This window comes from Euphorbia lathyris, chromosome 9 (genome assembly GCF_963576675.1).
Source record: "Euphorbia lathyris chromosome 9, ddEupLath1.1, whole genome shotgun sequence".
Classification (NCBI taxonomy): Eukaryota; Viridiplantae; Streptophyta; class Magnoliopsida; order Malpighiales; family Euphorbiaceae; genus Euphorbia; species Euphorbia lathyris.
Window position 1 is genome coordinate 3,840,782 of NC_088918.1, and position 25,467 is coordinate 3,866,248.

The 25,467-nt window shown below is 30.1% G+C and overlaps 1 protein-coding gene and 1 pseudogene across 1 annotated transcript; both read right to left on the reverse strand.

Moving 5' to 3' along the window:
* Window positions 1–8,884: 8,884 nt before the first annotated feature.
* On the reverse strand, window positions 8,885–16,588 carry LOC136205985 (ethylene-responsive transcription factor ERF113). The gene is made up of 2 exons (XM_065996867.1): window positions 16,118–16,588; window positions 8,885–9,782 (listed from the first exon to the last, which is right to left on the reverse strand). The coding sequence occupies exons 1-2, from the start codon at window positions 16,260–16,262 to the stop codon at window positions 9,112–9,114; spliced, it is 816 nt and encodes a 271-aa protein (XP_065852939.1). The 5' UTR covers window positions 16,263–16,588; the 3' UTR covers window positions 8,885–9,111.
* Window positions 16,589–23,659: 7,071 nt separating this feature from the next.
* On the reverse strand, window positions 23,660–23,778 carry LOC136207504 (5S ribosomal RNA; annotated as a pseudogene).
* Between the last annotated feature and the right edge of the window lie 1,689 nt (window positions 23,779–25,467).

Here is a 25,467-nt window from a genome sequence, read left to right on the forward strand (position 1 = left end):
TATAATAAAATTAAAATTAATATATTAAATTTTTTATCACTAAAAAAGGAGGAAGTGACACCTCAGTTCCATCGTTACTGTTTTATATTATATATAGATAGATGTGTAGAGAATTAGAGAAATTTTAGGGATTAATTTAAATTTTGTAGAACTCTTAGATATAGTACGGATAAAATAATCTTTTTATAGATACATATATATAATAAAATTAAAATTAATATATTAAATTTTTTATCACTAAAAAAGGAGAAAGTGACACCTCAGTTCCATCGTTACTGTTTTATATTATATATAGATATGCAGTGGTCGCAAAGTTAGAATTTGAGATTAAGGTGGGCTAATTTACTCATGTGCGGGGGGGGGGGGGGGGGGGGGAGGTATTTGATGCCGACGGCACCGTAAATGGAGAAAGGATGAGAATTGGAATAAAGAAAAGAAAAAGAAAAAGAAAGGATTCCGACTTTAAAAAGAGATCGAAGAGAAGATGGGGGCTAATTTTGGTGGAGGCATCATCCTACTCAGGGAAGCTTTCGACACTCCCACTAGGCTACCTCTATCACTAGTAATATGTTATATATATTGAAGGGCGGACTATATTATGACATGTGATATGAAGAAGAACATTAAGAGACTTCTGTTAGATGAATAGGACATGTATAAAGATCCTTGATAGTTGAAAATAATTTTTCATACAAGTCTTTTTCATTTACCGAGAGTCTATTATTTGTTCTTCTTCATATCACATATTATAATATAGCATGTCGTTCTATATATATATATATATATATATATATATATATATATATATAGGGGAGAGCTCTTGTGAGAACCCTTTTTTATGTGAGGACACTTTGTTATGTGAGAACACTCAAAACTACGTCGTTTTGAGTATAAAAATTAAATAAAACTTACAATACTTCAAGCAATACTCCATGCTGCTTACCACTAAGCTAATTACTCTTCTTGTATATTATGTCGCGCGATGCTTAATATACTACTGTCCTTGTATCTTCTATTGTTTAATATTTGACGCATACACTTATTAATATCGATTAAATGTGTATAATAATAAATTATTAATAGAAAAAAAAGAAATGTGCATAATAATGAATTGTTAATAGAAAAATAAATCCAAGAACATGCTCTAATTTCTTATTTATTTAATTCCTCTATATTTTTGTAATTTATGTTTTAAAATGTTAAGGACGATGTTCTAAATATTGTTACATACGTTCTAAACTTTATAATTTGTGTTCTAAAAATTAAGTATAATGTTTTAAAAAAATCAGTAAATATATGAACCATTTTTGCATTTGTTCTATAATATAATTTATAACTCATATTCTAAATAACATAACGTATGTTCTAAAAAACATAATGTATGTTCTAAAGTTTATAGTTTGTGTTCTAAAAATTAAGTATAATGTTTTAAAAAAATCAGTAGATATCTAGATCTTTTTTGCATTTATTCTATAATATAATTTATAACTCATGTTCGAAAAAACATAACACATGTTCTAAAAAACATAACGTATGTTCTAAAGTTTATAGTTTGTGTTCTAAAAATTAAGTATAATGTTTTAAAAAAATCAGTAGATATCTAGATCATTTTTGCATTTGTTCTATAATATAATTTATAACTCATGTTCGAAAAAACATAACGCATGTTCGAAAAAACATAACGCATGTTCTAAAAGACATAACGTATGTTCTAAAAAATATGTCGTATGTTCTAAACTTCATAGTTCGTATTTTAAAAGTTAAAATATATGTTCTAACGTATGTTTTAAAAAATATATTTTCTTATATAAATAAAATATTAATATGAAATTTTATTAAAATATATAATATATTTTTATTTAAAAAATATAGTATTGGATTTTTTTTAGCATCAGATGCACTTAATAATATATAAATAAGAATTGTATAATGAACAAACTAAAGCAAGCGTATTTTTATTTAAAAAATATAGTATTAGATTTTTTTTAGTATCAGAAGCACTTAATAATATATAAATAAAAGAATTGTATAATGAACAAACTAAAGTAAGTGTATTTTTATTTAAAAAATATAGTATTGGATTTTTTTTAGTATCAGAGCCACTTAATAATATATAAATAAATGAATTACATAATAAACAAACTAAAATAAGTGGCCTAGCAGTAGGTGGTGCACGTGTGTCACTCCTTCTTTGCCCTAGTCTCAGGTTTGAATCCCTTTACCCTCATTTTTATATTTAATCTTTAATTAAAGGTACCAAAACTACGTCGTTTCATCTTGTTCCCACATAACAAAGTGTCCTCACCTAAGGGATGGTTCTCACTTGATCTCTCCCCTATATATATATATATATATATATATATATATATATATAGGAGGGCTCTTGTGAGAACCCTTTCTTAGATGAGAACACTTTCTTAGGTAAGAACCACTAAAACTACGTAGTTTTGAGTCTAAAAATAACAAAAAAAAAACACTGCTACCAAGGGGGTTCGAACCTAAGACTCTTAGTTTGCACTCCATGCTACTTACCACTAAGCTAATTATTTTGCTTGTATAATGTATACCGCGCAGATTAATATACCACACTGTAGCTTTCATTGTTTAATATTTTACGCATGCACTTATTAATATTGATTAAATATGCATAATAATGAATTATTAATAGAAAAAAAAGAAATGTGCATTATAATGAATTATTAATAGAAAAAAAGAAACGTGCATAATAATTAATTATTAATAGAAAAAAAAATCTAAGAACATGCTCTAATTTCTTATTTATTTAATTCCTCCATATTTTTGTAATTTATGTTTTAAAATGTTAAGGACGATGTTCTAAATATTGTTTAATATTTGACGCATGCACTTATTAATATCGATTAAATATGCATAATAATGAATTATTAATAGAAAAAAAAGAAATATGCATAATAATGAATTATTAATAGAAAAAAATACAAGAACATGCTCTAATTTTTTATTTAATTTCTCTATATTTTTATAATTTATGTTATATAAGAAAATATACGTTATGTTTTTTCGAACATGAGTTATAAATTATATTATAGAACAAACACGAACTATAAAGTTTAGAACGTACGATATATTTTTTAGAACATACGTCATGTTTTTTTAGAACATGTGTTATGTTTTTTCGAACATGAGTTATAAATTATATTATAGAACAAATGAAAAAACGATCCAGATATCTACTGATTTTTTTAAAACATTATACTTAATTTTTGGAACATAAACTATAAACTTTAGAACATGTGTTATGTTTTTTAGAACATGCGTTACGTTTTTTCGAACATGAGTTATAAATTATATTATAGAACAAATGCAAAAATGATCGAGATATTTACTGATTTTTTTAAACATTATACTTAATTTGGAGAACATAAATTATAAAGTTTAGAATTATGTAACATTATTTAGAACATCGTCCTTAACATTTAAAAACATAAATTACAAAAAATATAGAGGAATTAAATAAATAAAAAATTGGAGCATGTTTTTGGATTTTTTTGTTCTATTAATAATTCGTCATTATGCACATTTCTTTTTTTTTTCTATTAATAATTTATTATTATGCACATTTAATCGATATTTAATAAGTGCATATGTCTAATATTAAACAATAGAAGCTACATGGATAATGATATATTAATCAGCGCGCTCCATAATGGATAAGGAAAACAATTGTTGTTTAAAAAAACAGTAAATATATGGACCATTTTTGCATTTGTTCTATAATATAATTTATAACTCATATTCTAAATAACATAACGTATGTTCTAAAGTTTATAGTTTGTGCTCCAAAAATTAAGTATAATGTTCTAAAAAAATCAGTAGATATCTGGATTGTTTTTTCATTTGTTCCAAAAATATAATTTATAACTCATGTTCGAAAAAACATAACACATGTTCTAAAAAACATAACGTATGTTCTAAAGTTTGTAGTTTGTGTTCCAAAAATTAAGTAAAATGTTCTAAAAAAATCAGTAGATATTTGGATCGTTTTTTCATTTTTTCCAAAAATATAATTTATAACTCATGTTCGAAAAAACATAACACATGTTCTAAAAAACATAATGTATGTTCTAAAAAATATGTCGTACGTTCTAAACTTCATAGTTCGCGTTTTAAAAGTTAAAATATATGTTGTTTCAAAAAAAAAAGTTAAATTATATGTTATAACGTATGTTTAAAAAAATATATTTTCTTATATAACATAAATTACAAAATATAAAGGAATTAAATAAATAAGAAATTGGAGCATGTTCTTGAATTTTTTTCTATTAATAATTCATTATTATGCACATTTTTTTTTCTATTAATAATTCATTATTATGCACATTTTTTTTCTATTAATAATTCATTATTATGCACATTTCTTTTTTTTTTTCTATTAATAATTCATTATTATGCATATTTAATCAATATTAATAAGTGCATTTGTCAAATATTAAACAATGAAAGCTACAGTGCGATGGTATATTAATCAGCGCGGCACATATTACATAAGGAAAGGAATTAAATAAATAAGAAATTGGAGCATGTTTTTGAATTTTTTTTAATAATTCATTATTATGTACATTTCTTTTTTTTTTCCTATTAATAATTCATTATTATGCATATTTAATCAATATTAATAAGTGCATGAGTCAAATATTAACAATGAAAGCTATAGTGCGATAGCATATTAATCAGCGCGACACATATTAGATCAGAAAAGTAGTTAGCTCAGTGGTAAGTAAGATGGAGTGTAAATTAAGGGTCTAAGGTTCTCGAACCCCCGTGATGGCATCATTGTTTTTTTTTTTTTTAGCCTCAAAACTACGTAGTTTTAGTGGTTCTCACCTAAGAAAGTGTTCTCATCTAAGGGAGGGTTCTCACTTGATCCCTCCCCTATATATATATATATATATATATATATATTATCATAAGGGGATCCTAGCGACAGAATAACATCTCTAGCTAAGAATGGAATTACAACACTTTCATATCATCTTTTCATTTTCATGTAGAGTGCTACCTATAACCACCCTTACTTTCATATCATCTTTTCATCTAGAGTACTACTTAGGGCCCGTTTGATTCAGCTGTTAGCTAATAGCTGTTGCGGTTGCTGTTAGCTGTTTGCAGTTGCAGTAAGCTGTTAGCTGTTTGCAGTTGCAGTAAGCTGTTAGCTTTTTAATTACTAGTGTTTGGTAAAATTATATTGAACTGCTGCTGTTCGGATTTAAAATGTCTAAAATGGACATGTTTTAAATTAATCAACGATGAAATTATAAAAGGGAAAATGTGAAAAAATACCTATAATGTTTACAACTAGGAATAATTTTACTCTTAACCTCTAAAATGGTGCAATTTTACCCATAACGCTAGCCGCTAAGAGCAATTTTACCCCTAACATTGACAAGTTTGATCAATTTCAAATATTATTAGAAAAGATAGATATTTTATTTCTTATTCTACACCAATTGAACATATCATTAGTTTTAAAAAAGAGATTTCATATTTTTTTGTGATTTAATAATAAAATTGAAAATTAATATTTATAAATTTGGCGAAATATTTGAATTTTTTTTTGTCTAACTCGTACAAAAGACAATCTTTTTTTAGTTTCTTAAAAAAAATTCATATCTAATCATATGTTTGTGATCTGTTACTAACGATGATAAAATGGTATGTAAAGTGTAGATGATAATATTCATGACCAAGAATGCAGTTTGATAAATTATTTCTCAAATTGATCCAACTTGTGAATGTCAGGGGTAAAATTGATTTTGGATGCCAATAATAGGAGTATAATTGCACTATTTTAGACGTTAAAGGTAAAATTGCTCCTAGCTATAAATGTTAGGGGTATTTTTGCACCTTATCCTATTATAAAATAACAAATGTGTTACACAAATTAATAAAAATAATCTATATAAAAAATAAAAAATTTATTGAAAGTAACAAAACATTGTTTTTTTCGGTAATTATTTTGTAGAAATATAAATAATATTAAAGAATAAACATATTTTGTGAAAATAAAAAGGATAATTTTATCAATAACAAATAACTACAAACAGCTGTTTATGAAAAACTCCAAATAGGAGCTTTTCGTGAAACGCTCCAAAACGCCGTAGTTTCCAGAGAAAATGCTAAACGCAGCGGTTATATAAACCTAATCAAACGCTATATTTCCTGCGGTTTGGAATGAAACGCTAAACGCTCCTCCGAAAAGCTGAAACAAACACCCTCTTAGAACCATCCTTTTTACGATGGATTTCGGTTTTCAAGGGTCTATAGATCCCATACATCCCTCTTTGCCATGGATACTTATCCTTTTGGGTAAATAATTTATTATTAGTTCCTATATTTTTACCTAATACACTGTTTAGTCATCGAGTTTTAGTAATACATTTTTTAGTTCTTAATTTTTTTTATTCAATAGTTTAGTCTCTCAAATATTTGAATTATTAAACAGTTTAGTCCCTCTACAAAGGACTAAACTATTGAATAAAAAAAAAATTAAGGACTAAACAGTGTATTATTAAAATACGATGACTAAGCAATATGTTAGGTAAAAATATAGAGACTAATAAATTATTTATCATATTTTATTATTCAATAATGAAATTAATTGTGAGAACACCTCCTTATGTGAGAATAGTTTTTTTACGAGAGCATTAATGGCATTATTGTAATATCAAATAAAATTCTCCCCGCTCACCATAATCTTCCCCCTTACCTCATTTCCTCCATTTTTACTCTTCAAACTTCTCCAAGCTCATTCTTCCTTATTTCTCACCCGTTATTCGCATTCTTTTTATCGAATCGAAGACCACAACATGAGCTACAAGTGCATGTAAGTACAAGTGACTGATTTTGCATTCTTGTTAGTAGAAATTCGTAATATGGATTGTCCATTCTATTTCTCTACCCTCTATTCATTATTTTGCAATTATAACACCAAAAATGGACTCAGAAGGATGTTTTACCTTTAAGTATGGTGGATTCAGGTTGCATGCAAGAGTTTTGAATGGTGACCGGAGCTACATCGGAAAATGTACAACATGTTTTCAGATGTACGAGTCGAGTCGATCAGGCTCGACGATCGGCTTTCTAGTGTTGAATAGTATGGTGATTTTGTTAATGGTCTGGTGATTTAGAACACAAGACATTAGTTGCAGAATATACGCCATTAGTTTTAGAACATATGTCTAACATAACTATGTTGGAGTATATATTCTACATTTTATAGCATGCGTTCTAAAAAATTAAGTACAATGTTCCAAATAATGTTGCATATCTTCTAAATTTTATAGTCTTGGTTCTAAAAGTTAAGTATAATGTTTTAAATAATGTACATAAGACATTAGTTGTAGAACATAAGACATTAGCTGGGGTATATGTTCTATTTTTTATAGCATGTGTTCTAAAAAGTTAAGTACACTGTTATATATATATATATATTCTAAATTTTATAGCTTGTGTTCTAAAAGCTAAGTACAATGTTCTAAATAATATTACATATAAGACATTATACAAAACTATGCTAGAGTATATGTTCTATATTTTATGGCATGTAATCAAATAATGGATATCACTTATACATATTTATTTATTTTAACACTAATATTTTTTATAAATTCATTCATATATTTATTTATTTTAACACTAATATTTTTTTTATGAATTCATTCTTGATCTAGTATATTACTCCAAAATTATAGAATTTATCATTTACTTTGCTTGTTAGTTTGACAATCTTTTCCATTTTCTCCATGTTAGTTTTTTCAAACAAAACTTAACTTGTATTTTCAAATAATGGAAAAAAGAACCCCTTGATTGACAAAATAGTATTTAGTTTTTGAATGCTTATACTTTCAAGGAGCTAATTAATATAACCTATAAAATTTAAGAATACTATTTTATTATCTTTTTTCTTTAATTCAAATTGGTTTATAAGATTTAAATCTCATTGTGTTAATTAGTATATTATAATGATTAGAAAAAAAAAATATGTAGAGCAATAATTAATTAATTAATTAATACTGGGGTTACAAACATCATTACTCTTAGAACACTAATTAAAAATAATGCTTAATATATCATTTGTCTTCTGAATTTATCCAAAAAATTTTGATTGATCCCCTAAAATTTTAAACTATCCCAATAGCTCTCTCAACTTGCTTAAAATATCTTGATAGCCCTCCTCAATTTGTTTAAAATACAGTCAATTAATCATTCGGTGACAAAGAAGTAAGCATCATACGTAAAGTGTATTACATACGTTGTATTACATAATTAAAGGATATATTACAATATATTAAAAATGAAGTTCGTACTTGCTCAACTCCAGTATTAGAATCTCATACCTGTACCTTGGTCGTTTTAATTTTCAAGGCGTATACAACACACCTAACGCGCAGAGCTTATTTCTTTGCTACCAAATGATTATTTTAAGCAAGTTGAGGGAACTATCAGATCACTTTGAATGTTTAAGAAACCAATCAAACTTTATATATTAACCCTAAAATAAAATAGAACTCTTGGAATACTAGTTAAAATACTCCCTCCGTTTTTTATTATATGACGTTTTGGACTTTTTAATTTGTTCATTTTTATATGTCGTTTTGTATTATCAATGCACTTTTTACAATGCTTTCTCTAATTTGCCCCTATTTATGGTAAGAGAGAGATATAGTTATTAATGCAAATTATCTTAATTAAGCCCTAAAAATTAATAAGAGAGAGAAATTTTACATAGAAAGTAGAGATCTCGGAAAAAGTATTAAGGGTACATTAGTCATTTTAATAGCCTCATTAATATTGAATTGGTCTTGGTGAACAACCTTAAACGACATATAAAAAAGAATGGAGGGAGTAAAAAAAAAATTCTGGACTTCAGAATCAATCATGACAATGCAAAATACATAATTAAAAGCACAAAAACAAAGGGCAATAATAGTACTAACTAAAATCCCCCAATTGATTTACCCAAAATAACAATAATAATAAAAGAGCTTCAAAAATACAATTTAAAAGAAAGAAAAAAACATACAGCTCTTTAGTTCATAGAATCACATCTACATATAATCTAATAGACACCATCTAGTCACTAGGGTTATCAGAATCCTTCCCATGTTCTTGATAATCCGGACCTCGAAACCACGGCGGGTATAATCTCGTCGGGTCTTCTTGTTGAAACCGATCATGTTGATGTTGATCTTGTTGTTGTTGTTGCTGTAACGGAGAAAAAGTAGACGTATAACGTGGATCATTATACGTCTGTTGTTGATGCTGTTGCTGTTGTTGTTGTTGTTGCGGGTTGAAAAGACTAGAAGTGTAGTACGGGAAATTGGCGTCGCTACTCGAGAGAATTTGCGCGTATTGAAGCAAATCCGGGTAGGATTCTTGAGGAAACGGTTGAAGGAAAGGCGGTGGTGGCATAGGAGGAGATGGAGAGGGAGGGACCGGGCGAAGGGTTGGATTTTGCGGAGCAGGCGAAATAGTAGTAGGGTTGGAGTGTCCGGCTCTGGCGGAAGACGACGACATGAAGTAGGTGAAATCGGGTTTTCCTTGAACCTTTTCGGGGAAGTTTAGTTTAGCTTTGGTTCCTTTGAATTTAAGAGCTGCTTTGTCATATGCAAAAGCTGCATCCTCGGCAGTGTCAAAAGTACCAAGCCATACTCTGGCTGCTTTCTTCGGATCTCTTATTTCTGCTGCCCATTTTCCCCATGGTCTTTGCCTTACTCCTCTATAGTGTCTTCTTCTTGTATTCTCTTCAAGAAAGAAAGAAAAAAAAATTATATCATTTCAATAGTATAATCAACATATTCATTTGGGTAAAATAATTTATTAATGCCTACATTTTTACTTAACACATTAAGGGACTAAACAGTTTAAAAATCCAAATGTTTGAAGGACTAAGGTGTTGAATAGAACAAAAGTTAAGGACTAAACATTGTATTATTAGAATACAAAGACTTAAACAGTGTATAAGGACTAAACAGTGTATAAGGAATTAAACTATTTAGTAATTCAAATATATGAGGGACTAAACTATTTAATAGAATAAAACTTAAGGAATAAAGTGTGTATTATTAAAATACGAGGACTAAACAGAGGGATTAGAGTGTTTAGTAATTCAAATATTTGAGGGACTAAACTGTTGAATAGAAAATCATGGACTAGACATTGTATTATTAGAATACGATGACTTAACAGTATATAAGATTAAACTGTTTAATAATTCAAATATTTGAAGGACTAAACTGTTGAATAGAACAAAAGTTAATGACTAAATAATGTACTATTAGAATACGAGGACTAAATAGTGTATAAAGGATTAAAATGTTTAATAATTCAAATATTTAGGGACTAAATTGCTGAATAGAACAAAATTTAAGAACTAAACAATGTATTATTAGAGTATGAGAACTAAATAATGTATAAATAACTAAACTATTTAATAATTTAAATATTTGAAGGACCAAACTTCCGAACAGAACATAATTTAGGACTAAAGAATGTATTATTATTAGAATATAAAAACTGTTTAATATTTGAGAGACTAAAATATTAAATGAATAAAAGATTAAAACTAAAGTATGTATTATTAAAATACGAGCATTAAACGGTGTGTTAGATAAAAGTATAGCTACTAATTCATTTTCATAATTAAGCAACTTAAATGAATCATAAAACTATTTTACACACCAAAAAATAATGTGTCAAAAAATAATGTAATTATTGTTTTTAATATATCCATAATAATTAGTTTAAGTTTTTAGCAGAATGGTTTCTTAATTAACAAGTCTCTAAGTGTTTTTTTTTAATTAAATAATTTAATTATTTAGACATGATGATAGCATGTTCACTTGGAAACAAAATGATTTAATTATAGAAAAAAAGTATGCATGTTCATTAATCATGCCACTTCTCCCATGCATTTTCCAAAGTACAGAAGGATTACCCCTAACCAATTATTAAAAAAACTAATAGTAAATAATTTACTAATCTTTATATTTTTTTTTATGTAATACTGTTTAATTTTTATATTTTAATAATACATTTTTTAGTCTTTAACTTTTATACGTGTCTTACAGAAAGAAACTGTTTAATAATTCAAATATTTGAAGACTAAACTGTTTAACAGAACAAAACTTAATAAATAAATAATATGTTATTAAAATATGAGAACCAAACATTATATTAAATAAAAATATAGAAAATAATAAATTATTTACCCAATTTTTTTTAAACTAAAACTAGTTCAAAGTCCCTAGCTATCTCAAAGCAACTTTTTTCTAGTTGTAAAATATTGATGTGTAATCATATACAGGCAATCCTAATAATATTATCTATCTGTATGTATATTATGTATGCCTTGTTATTTCCTATTATCTTATAATTAATATATATTTTTTTATAAATTATAGAAGAATATAATATTGCTCTCCTAGAATATTGGAATAATTTATTTTGGTTAGATAATATTTTTCTTAAAATAGTATTCCTCTAATTTTCTGATTAACAGCATATACATAGATAGAATTTGAATATGTTAGGGTATCAAAATTCAAATTTTCCTAGAAAAATAAAATGTTGAATCAAATATGTACATTAAGGGGTGCATTTGTTTCAGCAAAGCCGCTTTTAGTGTTTCACCTCGAAATAACCAAAAAAAAAAGTGTATTGGTTAGGTAAGTAAAAACTAGCTCTTAGTTTTTTTTTATGGCTTTTAATGAAAAGTTCGTTTGCATTTATTTAATTGACTTTTACAAAATTATTCTTTTTATTTCCACAAATTACAATTCTTTTTTATAATTATTCATCACTATAATATTATGATGCAAGAATAAGGTTTGTTCTGTTCAATAAATTATTATTTTGTTATTTAAGTATTTTATTAATTTATGTATTACATTTTTTATTTTATTAATTTATTTAAAAAATACCCACATTAGACACTTTATATATTAATATCAACATATCGTAATAATTTTAGTAAATAATAAGCTTTTTTTTTGAAGAAAATAATTTTTCTAAATAATAAGCTAATAACAAATAACTACCTGTAACAGCAAACAACTAACTATAACAAGAAACGTTACTAACCGCTGAATCAATTAGATCTTAAGAAATTATTTAACCTAAAAGCTTTATTAAAGCTGACACACTCACGTATTGAATTTAAAACGTGTACAACTTATGTTCATCTTGTAACGTATTAAAATTTATAAGAATAAAGAATAGAATTTATAATTAATTGTGACATTAATTAATCAAGAGAAAGTATATGAAATATGATGAAAAGGGTGTTATATGAACATGAAAAGCAGATGATAAAATTCAATAAATAAAGAATAGAAATTTATGGAAAGAAGCAAACAAAAAGAAAGAAGTCACTATCAAAGATTAGGCAGATAGAGATAATGAAAAAGGTAGAATTGCTTACAAAATCAAAAGGATAAGGTCAATGTCTTTACCATAAAGGAATGCTAGTGTTTCACGGAAGACATACATCCTATATACTATACTAGGAATTCATATCACTAGGGATTAGATATAAATTTAATCCCCGGTATAAGGATGGATTCAGAGAGAAGTTACGAGGTTTGAGTATTCATTAGTCGTTAGAAAATATTAAAAATTTTATGAAATTTGTGTATCGAATTTTAAACTTTTGGGTAAAAACATCCAAAAAGTATCGATTTAAGATTCATAAATTACGAAAGACCAGTACAAGCGTATGTTTCAGTGAATCTAGTATGTCACTGTCTATGGTTATTGCAGTAAAACAGATTTAAACTCTACGTATAAAACATGCAATTTTAAGACTAACATTTACTAAGAAAAATTGAGTTTGTGTTTCATATGAAATCTCATGTTTTGACCACCTTTATATCTAGAATGCTCTGACCATGCAATAACACTTGAAATGACACGTTTTCGGTTAATGAAAAAAAAATCATTTTTCATTAAGATGGTTAAAATAAACTGCTTAGTAAATATTAGGGTTAATACAAAAACGATATATAAAAAAACAAATTGAGAATCCTAAAACGACATCTATTCGAGACCAGAGTGAGTACTAGACAGTCCAATTCCAAACCTTGTTAATAAAAATATATATGAAATAAGTGTCCGTTCTTTTACATTTTTTGAAACCATTTTTTTGTTTTTTAATTCTAAACAGAAAAGTGTTTCAAAACAACTGCTTTTAACAGAAAAAGCAGCTAATATCTACTATCTATCACAAACCAATAAACAACAATAAATAAACCAAACGGACCCTAAAGCTTGAAATTCCATATTTTCAATTAATGAAAAAACCCGTTTTCTGTTAATAAAACTTGAAATTGCACCATGTAGTAAAAGTTCTACTTATTCCAATCTACTTCAAGAATAATCACGGAACTAAGGAGGTGTTTGATAGCTCTTTTTCATATTTTGTTTGTTTTTTCACTTTAAAATGGAGAATTTTAGGTGTTTAGTTAGTGACCGTCTGTTTTGAAAAATCAGTTTTTTTTTCCAACAGCAAACCGTAACAGCAAGTAAACAGTAGATAAAACAAACGGTAACTAAATTTATAAATATACATTATGGTATGATAATTGGTTATGTAATTTATGAAATTATGGTGTCAGAATTGGAGTCCTTCCTGACTAGTACTAATAAATAAGAGTGAGGTTATAAGATAAGAGACATGCAAAACGACTACGTACCAGTTTCAATCGACATCACTCTTGTCTTGAAATAAAGGAAGAAAGAAAAAGAGTACTTGCTGCTTTTAATATAGGGGAAAGTTTAAATAAACCCCTGTGGTTTTATTAATTTTCAGATAAAGGAATGTGGTTTACTTTTTGTCAAAACGAGGACTGAGGTTTCACACTTTTAATAATGCTATTAAAACTATCTTTAACGGCCTGAAAATGAAAATTTTCAAGAATTAAAGTTGTTCAATGTCATATTTTCTATGGAACTACATTTTCGATTTTAGAAAATCATCTTTTTTGGAACTTTCTCTCTCTAAACATTAACTTTCTCTCTATTTACCAAACATCATCTAAATAATCTCGAAATAAAAAAGTTGAAAAATTAAAGTTGCTTAGAATATTAGTAGTTCTTAAAATGTGTCATTTTTGAAGTTGTTAAGGGTGATTTTAATAGTATCAATCGAAAAAGTCCTTATTTTGCTAAAGTTGAAAACCTCAGTCCTCGTTTTAACAAAAAATAAACCACAATCCTTTATCTGAAAATTAGTGAAACCACAAGGGTTTTATTCGAACTTTACCCTTTAATATACTACAAGCAATGAAGAAAGAGAGAAAAACTTCTTTACGGAAAGCAAGAATGATGCATTGAACTTGGCTCTAAAACCCTAAAATTAATTCACCATTTACACGCATGCTTCTCTTCTCTTCGTACTCATTTCTTAAAATTACAAATCTAACCCTCCTCCAAAAAAAATAAAAATTAAATATCTTTTTCCCTTTAAATTAAAATATCCATCCGCTCTCAAATAGATATCGTTTTAGGATTAACATCTTATGAAATTTTGAAATTTTTTTCGATTTTAAGATGAGAAAACAAGAAAAATAGAATTTTTTAATTAGAGAGTAGAGTTTTATGAGAGAAATGTTGAGGGTAAAGTAGTCATTTTAACAGTCTAATCGATATTTTATTGGTTTTGGTGAAAAACATAAAATGAAAACCAGGGAAGAGGGAGTAGTATGATAGATCACTTAATAGTCAATACTTCATTCATCCGGTCTGTAATAGTATCGTTTCAATTTGTCATTTCCTTGTACGATGTTTTATATTATCAAAGATTTTTTTATATATATATATATAATTTGTGCTTGTTTTGACAAGAGTTTAAAAAAAATAGAATTTTTTGCATAGGAAGTAAAGTAGAGTTTTAAGAGAGATGAATTAGTCATTTTAATAGTATAATTGTGATTTTATTGGTTTTGATGAAAAACCTAAAACGAAGAACGAAAGGAATGGTAAGGTAATAGTCGAACTAAATAGACTTTAAATGTTGGCAAATTTTCTATGATGGTTTATATTATTAATGTATTTTTTTATAATTTTTCTTATTTTTGTACAAAAATTAGAGTTTTAGGAAAGAAATATTGAGAATAAATTAGTCATTTTGATAGTATAAACATTTTATTGTTTTTGATGAAAAACTTAAAACGGAGATTAGAAGGAGTAGCAAGATAGATCGTAATAAAAGTTCAACTAAACCGACTCTAAATGTATATGCAAGAGAACTAGAACTTATCTTGCACCGAATGACCGAACTAGAAAAGAAAACAGAAACAATGACGAAGAGAATTTTTTTCATAAAATCTAGAGTTTTAAGAGATAAATAATGAGGGTAAATTGGTAATTCTAATAGTCGGTCAATATTTTATTAGTTTTGATGAAAAACTAGTACGAAGACGGGAGAAACTAGCAAGATAGATCGTGATAATAGCTCAACTAAACAGACTCTAAATGTGTACTTTGCAAATAAATTACTAGAATTTATCTTGCACGAAATAGAAACGGAACGGAAACGGCTATCGGGAACCATTGCTTCTAAAAAGATCTTATGAAGAAACGGAAATGGAAACGGAAACAGAATTGGAAACTTGGAAACGCTTCCAAAGAAGTGTAGCAAGATAGATCGTTAAAATAACTCAACTAAACAAACTCTAAATACATATTATGCAAAAGAAAAAACTAGAATCTATCTTGCCGGTTCGGAAATGGAAACGAAATTATAAAGGAAACGGATACCGGGAAACATTAGAACCTAGTTAAGTAACGGAAATGAAAACCAAATAGAACTGTGGAAACGAAGTAGAACAGGAAATGGAAACGGAAAAGAAAGGGAAACGGATATCTTGAAAACATTATTTCTGACCAAACCTATTTAAGAAACGGAAATGAAAACGGAATTAGAAACTTGAAAACGCTACCGAACAAGAGTTTTTATCCAATTGAGATCAGAATTGAAAAAATTGAACAATCCAAAGCTAGAAAATCTAACTTTGCTATGTTCTAAAACAAGCAAAAAACCAGCAAAATCAAGAAGACTCATAAAATCAAAATTCAGTACCTTGTTCTTGAGGAGGTTGAGCAGTCTCAACTTTCATAGCAGAGGAAGATTGCACCGTCGTCGTCATCGGCGAAGTTAATTTACTATCGGCGCCGGCGGTAGTAGTAGCGATGACTTGAGAAAGAGCAGAAACCATAGCAGACATGTCTGTTTCAGACCAAGAAACAAACTGATCATTATTATTATTATTATGTTCTGTCTCTTTCTCCTCCTCTGATGTTTCCGATGGAAGTGGCCTCTTTCCATGCCGTCGATCCACCTTTACAACAACTGATTTATTTTTGTATTTATGAGTGATTTTATGGCATTAAAACAGAATTTGGAGCTTGATTGAGATTCAATTGATTGTAGGAATATTTTAAAAATCAGATCGAAGATCGATGTGGGAATTTGATTGAAGTAGAGAGAGAAAGAGAGATAGAGGAGAGAGAGAGAGAGGAAAGGGAGATGGAATTGCTAACTAGAAGAGGAACAAATGAGTTAGAAACTTGTATTTATTGTTGAGTTTGGCCTAGTCTTGAAAGAAAGAAAGAAGCGATAAAGTACAAAAATACCCCTAATATTTACGGATGGAGTAATATTACTTTTAACGTTTAAAATGCTATAATTTTAGCTCTAACACGTTGAGTCAATTGGATATATTATTATAAAATACAGATATTTTATTCTTTATTCTGCAAAAATTAAATTTAAGTTGATTCTGAAAAAATGTTTTATATTTTTATGATTTAATAATCGAATTGAAAATTAATATTTTTAATTCGGTGAAATATTTGTAGTATATTTTTTTATTTTTTTTATTTTTAATCATGTGTTTGTGATCTGTTACTAATGAGTTATACAATGACACATATGTGAAGTGTAGATGGCAAGATGCATGATTGAGAAGACAATTTGATGAATAATTTCTCCAATTGACTCAACTTGTCAACGTTAGAGGTAAAACTGTTCTTGGCTGCCAACATTAAAAGTAAAATTGCACTATTTTAGATGTTAAAGGTAAAATTGTTGTGTAAAAGTTAGGAGTATTTTTACGCCTTATCCCAAGAAAGAATATAAAAAAAATTACAAAAATAAACCTTTTGGTTTACCGATTTGCAAAGACATTCCTCGTGATTTAAAAAAATTTTAGAGAGGGGTTCTGTGTTTTGTGAAATTTGTAGTTAAATGATATATGAGTTAATTTTTCAATCAAATAATACTTAGCAGTTTAGTTAAATTGCAAAGTCAGAATCTTGTATTTTCATTAATTTGGAAAGTCGGTTTTTTTTATTATTTCAAATCGCTCAATTTTGAGATAAATATTAACGATAAAAATTTTTAATTTTCTATCTTTGTAAACTGCACAAAACATATAACCATTGTTTATAAACTTTTAAACCACGACAACTGTTTTGCAAATGACCAAATTATTATAAGGTTTATTTTTATACTTTTAATAATAATTTATTTTCTTTAATTTTTTGGGATTCTAATAATAATTTATTTTCTTTAATTTTTTTGGGATTTTATTTGAGCATTGAAAAGACAAAAAAAAAAAAAAAGGATCTTGGATAGAATTGAAAAATGTAACTTCCAAAATTACCCTTTTGGTACTTAATTGTCTTTTTCTTTTTCGGTAAGGATCTTTCTGTATGGGTCCTTAATTTGCAAGTACCTACAGTGTGCCCAATTATATACCACATGCCGGTATAGACACAATTTTAAAAGTAAATACACATATTAATATCTATATCTATATATATATATATATACCCCAAACGTTTATAGGTAAGAATAATTTTACCCCTAACATCTAAAATGGTATAGTTTTATCCCTAACATTGTCATGTTGGGTGAATTTGAGAAATAATTCATCAACTGTCTTCTCGGTCATGAATCTTGTCATCTACACTTCACATGTGAGTCATTTTATCACTAATTAGTAACATATCATAAACATATGATTAAACGTAAAAAGTAAAAAAGTAAAATAAAAAATATACTGTTTGTTGTACGAGTTTGACAAAAAAAAATTTAAAATAACCGAATTTATAAATATTAATCTGTATTTCTATTATTAAATCACAGAAAATATGATTTTTTTTAAACAAACTGATATGCAATTATGACAGAATAAGGACCAAAATATTTGTGTTTTATAATAATGTCTGAAATTGGTCCAATTTGCCAACAACAACAACAACAACAAAGCCTTAGTCCCGAAATGATTCGAGGTCGGCTAACATGAACCATCATATAAAACCGTGAAATCAAGCTGTGTCAGCGACACAAATTCTCTCCCTCCACTCTTTCCTATCCACTACCATATTTTCCTCAATCCCAAATACACCCATATCACTCTCGATCACCCTCATCCAAGTTTGCTTAGGTCTTCCCCTACCCCTCACCACTACATCCCTTTGCCACTCTTCAGTCCTCCTAACCGGCGCATCAAGCGCTCTTCGTCTTACATGGCCAAACCACCTTAGTCAGTTTTCCCTCATTTTATTCTCAATAGATGTAACCCCTACTTTTGTCCTAATTATTTCATTACTCACCCGATCCTTTCTCGTATGACCACACATCCATCTCAACATACGCATCTCCGCCACTGACATCTTATGAGTGTGACAGTGTTTCACTACCCAACACTCCGTACCATATAACAGTGCTGGTCTGATTGCCGTGCGGTAGAATTTTTCCTTCAATCTATTTGGCATGCCGGGGTCACAAAGGAAACACGTAACACTCTTCCACTTCGCCCAACCAGATTTAATCCTATGAGCAACATCTCCATCTACTTCTCCATCCGTTTGGATAATAGATCCTAAATACCGAAAGCAATCTGATGCCTGAACAACTCTCTCATCTAGGGTGATTGTCCCTGCCTCCCTACTCCTATCGCCGCTAAACTTACACTCCAAATATTTTGTCTTACTTCGGCTCAATTTAAAGCCTCTAGATTCTAAAGTTTGTCTCCATAGTTCCAACTTCCTCTCAACGCCTTCTTTTGTCTCATCAACCAACACAATATCATCTACAAACAACATGCACCGTGGTATACCATCTTGAAGTGAACTCGTTAGTTCATCCATAACGATGGCAAAAAGAAATGGGCTTAGTGCAAAACCTTGATGCACTCCAATCGTAATAGGGAACTCTTCAGTCTTCCCAACACTGGTGCGTACACTCGTGCATGCTCCCTCATACATGTCCTTTATGATGTCAACATATTTCCGCGAAATGCCTTTCCTTATTATGGCCATCCAAAGTACTTCCCTTGGTACCTTATCATATGCCTTCTCCAAGTCAATGAAAACCATATGCAAGTCTTTCTTCTTATTTCGATAGTGCTCCATTAATTGTCACATTAGGTGGATGACTTCCATAGTTGATCTTCCCGGCATAAAGCCAAACTGGTTTTCCGCGATCTTCGCCGTCCTCCTTAGCCTTTGTTCGATCACTCGCTCCCAACAGGTTCCTAGCAATGAAAAGATGGTACTAGGTGGTGATCTCAATGGACACGTATGTTCTAAGCGAAATGGGTTTGAGAGTGTTCATGGAGGGTATGGTTTTGGAGATAAAAATGAAGCAGGAAATGATATCTCGGAATTCGCATCAGTTTATGACTTGAGTATCATGAACACATGGTTTATGAAAAGAACATCCCACTTAGTGACTTATCGGAGTGGCGGTAATGCGAGCCAAATTGACTTCTTCCTAGTAAGGAGTGCTTGGAGAAAGAGTTATATTGATTGTAAGGTGATCCCTGGTGAGAGTACGGCAACCCAACATAGAGTAGTGGTGCTTGATTTTCGAAGTAGGAGATGTATGAGAAAACGAACACCACAAGTAGAGACTAAGATTAAGTGGTGGAAACTGCAAGGGGAGAATCAACAAAAATTTGTGGATGAGATGGCCAAAAAAAATATTTGGACTTGTAATATGGATTTAGATATAGATTCGATATGGACTAAGATGGAGCATAGTATAAGGGAAGTAGTGAAGGAAGTTCTAGGGAAGGTAGCATGCCACCGAGTGAGGACACATCTTGGTGGACAGAAGAAGTACGACAAGTAGTAAAGAGTAAGCGAGAATCCTATAAAATATTAGGGAAGTGCATGAGTGATGAGAACTACGAAAAGTACAAAGAGGCTAAAAGGAAAGTAAAGAAGGTCATACGAGATGCTAGAGCAAAGGTGAATCGGGATCTGTACACAAGATTGGATACGAAAGAAGGGGAAAGAGACATATCTAGAATTGCTCGGAGGAGAGGTAGGAAGACGCGAGATCTCGGAAAAGTTAAATGTGTGAAGGATGTGGACCAAAAAGTCCTAGTTGGAGATAAGAATATCAAGGAACGATGGAGGTCCTATTTTGATAACTTACTTAATGGAGATCGCGGACAAGAGGTTGGAAATATAAGTATCCCTCACGATATGATAAATCGTGAATGCATACGGAGAATTCAAAAGGGTGAAGTCAAAATGGCATTAAATAAGATGAGATTGAAGAAAGTAGTAGGACCTGATGGCATCCCTATATGGGTAAAATTGATCCCGACTATAAACGTTAAGGGTATTTTTGCACCTTATCCCTTAAAAAATAGGGTTAATGTATCATTTGCACTCTTGAACTTGTCAAAAAGCTTGATTGCCCTTCGAACTTTTAAAATATTCTAATAGTCTTTTCAATTTACTTAAAATATACCAATAGTCTATCAACTTACGTAAAATATAGTCAATTAATCAATCAATGACAAAAAAAAAAATAGGTTGCATGTATACAGTGTGTTAACCAAGATTAGACTATGAGGTTCTAATATTAGAGAGGACAAGTTTTATAGTTGAGTAAGTAATAACGTCCTTTTTGATATATTATGTTTTAATCTATTATGTGAATTATGTATCAACATTTCAAGACGCGTGTAACACACCTTCCGAGTGCAATTTACTTTTTTTTACAATCGAGTGATTAATTTGTTACATTCTAAACTTGCTCAAGGCGAATCGACTAATGACATTCACTTAGCTTCCTCCATCGATAATCACCTCATATTTCTCCCCAAGAACTAAGGACCGAGTTCTAAATAATTGATGTCATGGGTTATGGTCCTTTTCACTAGACATGAGCACCCTCGTCATCAAATACACACTACGCTCATCACCATCATCATCACCCTCATAAGTATCTTCGTTTTGGCTCCACTCAACGTTCTCCAACTCATCATCATAAAGGAATCTATCTTTATCATCTTCATAAGTAGCCCCATATTGATTCCACTCAATGTGCCGAAACTCACTCTCATCATGATAGAACCCATCTTCATCATCTTCATAAGCGGTCCCATGTTGATTCCACTCAATTTTCCGACGCTCGTTCTCATCATGGTAAACTCTATCATCTTCATCATAATCATTTTCATTCACATGATGATAAAATTCACCACCATCGCATATCTCATCCTCGAAAGCGTTCTTTCTCTCTTCAACCCCATCCTTGAATTCAATATCATAATAGCCAACCTCTGAACCTCACCATTTCTTTCAGCTCATTCTCGAATTGGTTCTCCTCTTCATCAATCTCCTCTTCTCACTCATCTTCTTCATGATCATATTCAAATTTGTTTCCGCCCACTTCTCCATATAGTTCAAGCCGACTAGTCCATTTCATAAGTTACCCAACTCAAATGACATGTGACATCCCACCATGGTTGAACCCCCAACATCACTCCCATCACCATAGCCATCAACCTCCACACAATAAGTGATTTCCTCATCCTCCTCAAAGAGTTTATCAAACCTAAAATCACTTCAAGATAAATATTCTCACTTTCCTCAAAGAGTTTCCCCAATATCCTCACCTACAAATACTCCTTCCTCCTCAACCATACATGAACTCACATTCTCATTCACAATTTCATTATCAACAAACTCATAATGAGAATCTAATTCACACACAACATCACAAACATCCAACTTTTCATTAGTACTTTGATTACCCATAACTTCAACATGAGAAGCTAAAAATTTCAGATTTACCTCTTGAATATGCAATGGAGAAAAGATTGGTGATGAATCTTAAGGAGGTAACATTGGGTGTTCTTCATTTCTTATGGGATAGCCCTCAAAGCGTTGTTGCAAGCCGTTTCAAATTCTAGCTTGAGACTCTCCATGGAGGCTATCAACTTTCTCACTATCTCGTCAGTCACCTATTTTCGCTCTCTTAGTTCGGCTCTCCAATCATCGAGTGTCTTGAGATCCTTCATCTTCTTGCCAGCGGCTTTCGTTGTTTCTTGTGGTGATGGAACTGTTATCGAAAGAAGTTTCGAGTTAGAAAATGATCAGCTCTGATACCAACTGATACATATTAATGTTGAACGAGTTGATTTTAATCTTAAATCAACAAAGGGGTTTCTTCTCTAGCTAAACTATAAGGAGTTAATCACGGGCTAAACCCGTAGAAAATCATGAATCCCCCATTGTTGATGGGTTAAACCCATAACAAGCTCTTTGAAAGAGAATATATAATTTTGATTAATGAAAAGTTGATTCATTCTTACAATAAGGAGGCTTATATAGCTCTCCTAATTAAAAGTAAAAGGCCAAACTAACCTAGCTAGGGTTACAAGTCATTAAGGAGAGATAGAGATAAGATGGGAAACGGGATGCCAAAATGGTATTTAGGGAATTAAATCTAAATGGCGAGACAGTAAATAAAGAGTGTAAAACAGTAATTAACAGAAAATCGGAATTCTAGCAGATTTTGTTCTTCCTATCGCCTAGCCATTTTTTGGATGAAAATCCATATCACATGGCGTGTGGGGGTGCCACACGACATGGTCAGCTCGCCAGTGTCAAATTATGTGTAGGCAGCACACACGTCGTGTGGCACAACTCAGGGGCTGCCCAAAATCTGGTTTGAGCTCCACACGGTGTGTGGGTGTGTGAGACGTCATGGGGGAGGGGGCAGATTTGAGCAGTTTCTTCATGCGTTCGCCCTTACTTCGTATCTCATCCGACTTCCTTTGATGTGACTCGAATCCTTGAAGAAGACGTCCGCATCATAAAATGAAAAATTCTAAGAATTTAAGTTGTTTAGTACCACATTTATAAGGAAACCAAATTTTTTATTTTCCAAAATCATCAACTTTCTCTCTCTAAACATTCACTTTCTCTATTCTCACTAAAAAACACCTAAGTAACCTCAAAATTAAAAAGTTGAAGAATTAAAATATCATCAAGTTTTTAAATTTTTTAATTTTAAAATCGTCAATACTCATTTTAACTTTGAGGTCTTTATTGTTAGTAAAGTGAAACATCTGTCATTTCTTGGTCGTAAAAAAACCTTTAGTCCCATTTGGGAAAAAAAGAATCCACAAATACTTGTTTATAATAAATTGTGAAAGCATATGATTTTTTTTGGAATTTAGCCATGGTTTTATACTTGATTTGGACTTTGTAAATTCTCCTAATTTGATGCTGGAATCTTTTTGTTTATCTTTTTGTATATTCTCCCTAATCTTCATTCAATTCAAATTTCATCGTAGCTTTTGACTTTGAGGTGCAACACGAAAACCTTCCGAGAGGTCATCCATTTTAATACCACTCTCATCCAAACACGTTTAATTTCAGAGTTCTGATGAGATCCGATGCATTAGTGCTGATATGATCCCACACTTTGAGTGTTCATTTTACTTTAAGTTTTACATGTGTCCTCCAAATGAACTAGGACATATACTTTATACCGACTACTAGATTTTCCTTTAACATTTTACAAATAGAACGTGACTTTATGGTTAAGGTACATACACACATTTATTGCAATTTACTCACAATTGTATTGTGCTCTCGTTCTAAACCATCTAACTTAGCCATCAAAATAGAATTACCAGTTAACGACCTCGCCTCGATCTTTTTTTCTTTCCTACTTCAGGAACCGAAGAAGTTGTCATCAATGTTGAAGCACTATACATATTCAATCATATCAAAATAAAAGCATCATATATAATTTCAGCAAAATAACTTACTAAGTGTATATATATATATATATATAGGCAGAATCCAGGCAGTTTACATCACTTAGTAGGTCATCAATGCAGTTTACAATGGATATTCTTCATTAAAATAAAAAGATTTGATGTGTGACACATGATCACCTAAAATCCATAGAAATATCAAACTAAATTATTTCCAATCTCTCATGGTAGAATGAGTGCCTAATGGTAGGCACGAAGATTCCTCTCTATACAATTATGTATATGTATATGCATGATTCGAGAATATATATATATATATATATATATATATATATATATATATATATATATATATATATATATATAGGGAATATTTTAAGGAAACATTATTGACATTACACGTGGATTAATATCATCCTTCAGATTTGGAGAATACATAGGGAGCGCTCGATTTAGGGAGGGAATATTCTTGGATGATGCGAATGAAATCGTTCGGCCACGTGAAAGAATCTGTACTATCCATCCACATAGTTGTACAGTTAGGAAGGAGCGATTGTTAGATCAGTAGAAATGGTTACGCAAAGGACATGAGACAAGGAATAGTGTGCGACGCCTGACAGACTAGAGGTTGTAGGTCTAATGAAACATAGCTATCTGACGGAACGTGTACTATGGCAGGTTGTACCACTTGACAACGTCACAGTCTGATAGAACCAACTGAAGGCTGGGCGTGTCTTGTGACTCGTCACGACGCATTACCAGAATGACAAAGATTATCCTTGGTAGTTAATATAAATAGGAAAAGTATATGACCTAGACAAGCTACGTAGAATATACAACTAGTATGGATACTCCGAATATCTTCAACCCTTCTTCTACCTTTGCTAACTTAAGCATCGGAGCAGCTTCGCCGGACGCCGAACTCTCTCTGAGATGTTATTCTTATCCCATATCAGCGAAAGAAAGGATCCAGAAGACTATTCGGATACAAGTAAATATGTGTATGTATATATATTCGAGATTTTTTTAAAAGTTTGTTATTGTTGTTTGATTCAGAATATCTAGTACTCCTCCAATATGAATTTTATATCGTTTAAGTGAGGGAAATTTTTTTCTGAATTATAAGTTGTTTTTACTCAATTTCACTTTTTTTTTTTTAAATTTTGTCCTTGCTACAAATTCTCCTTTTTTATAACGCATCTTTCCAAAAAAAAAAAAATACGAGTTTGATTCTATAAGGAAGAATATGGAAAGTGTATGCAAGAAGCTTGGTTGAGAATATGAGAACTTCTACTACACACCGGATCTAATACATCCGACCAATCGAAAGAGAGAAAAAAAATAGAATTTTATAGGATATGATTGATGTTAAGCAATAAACATGTACACA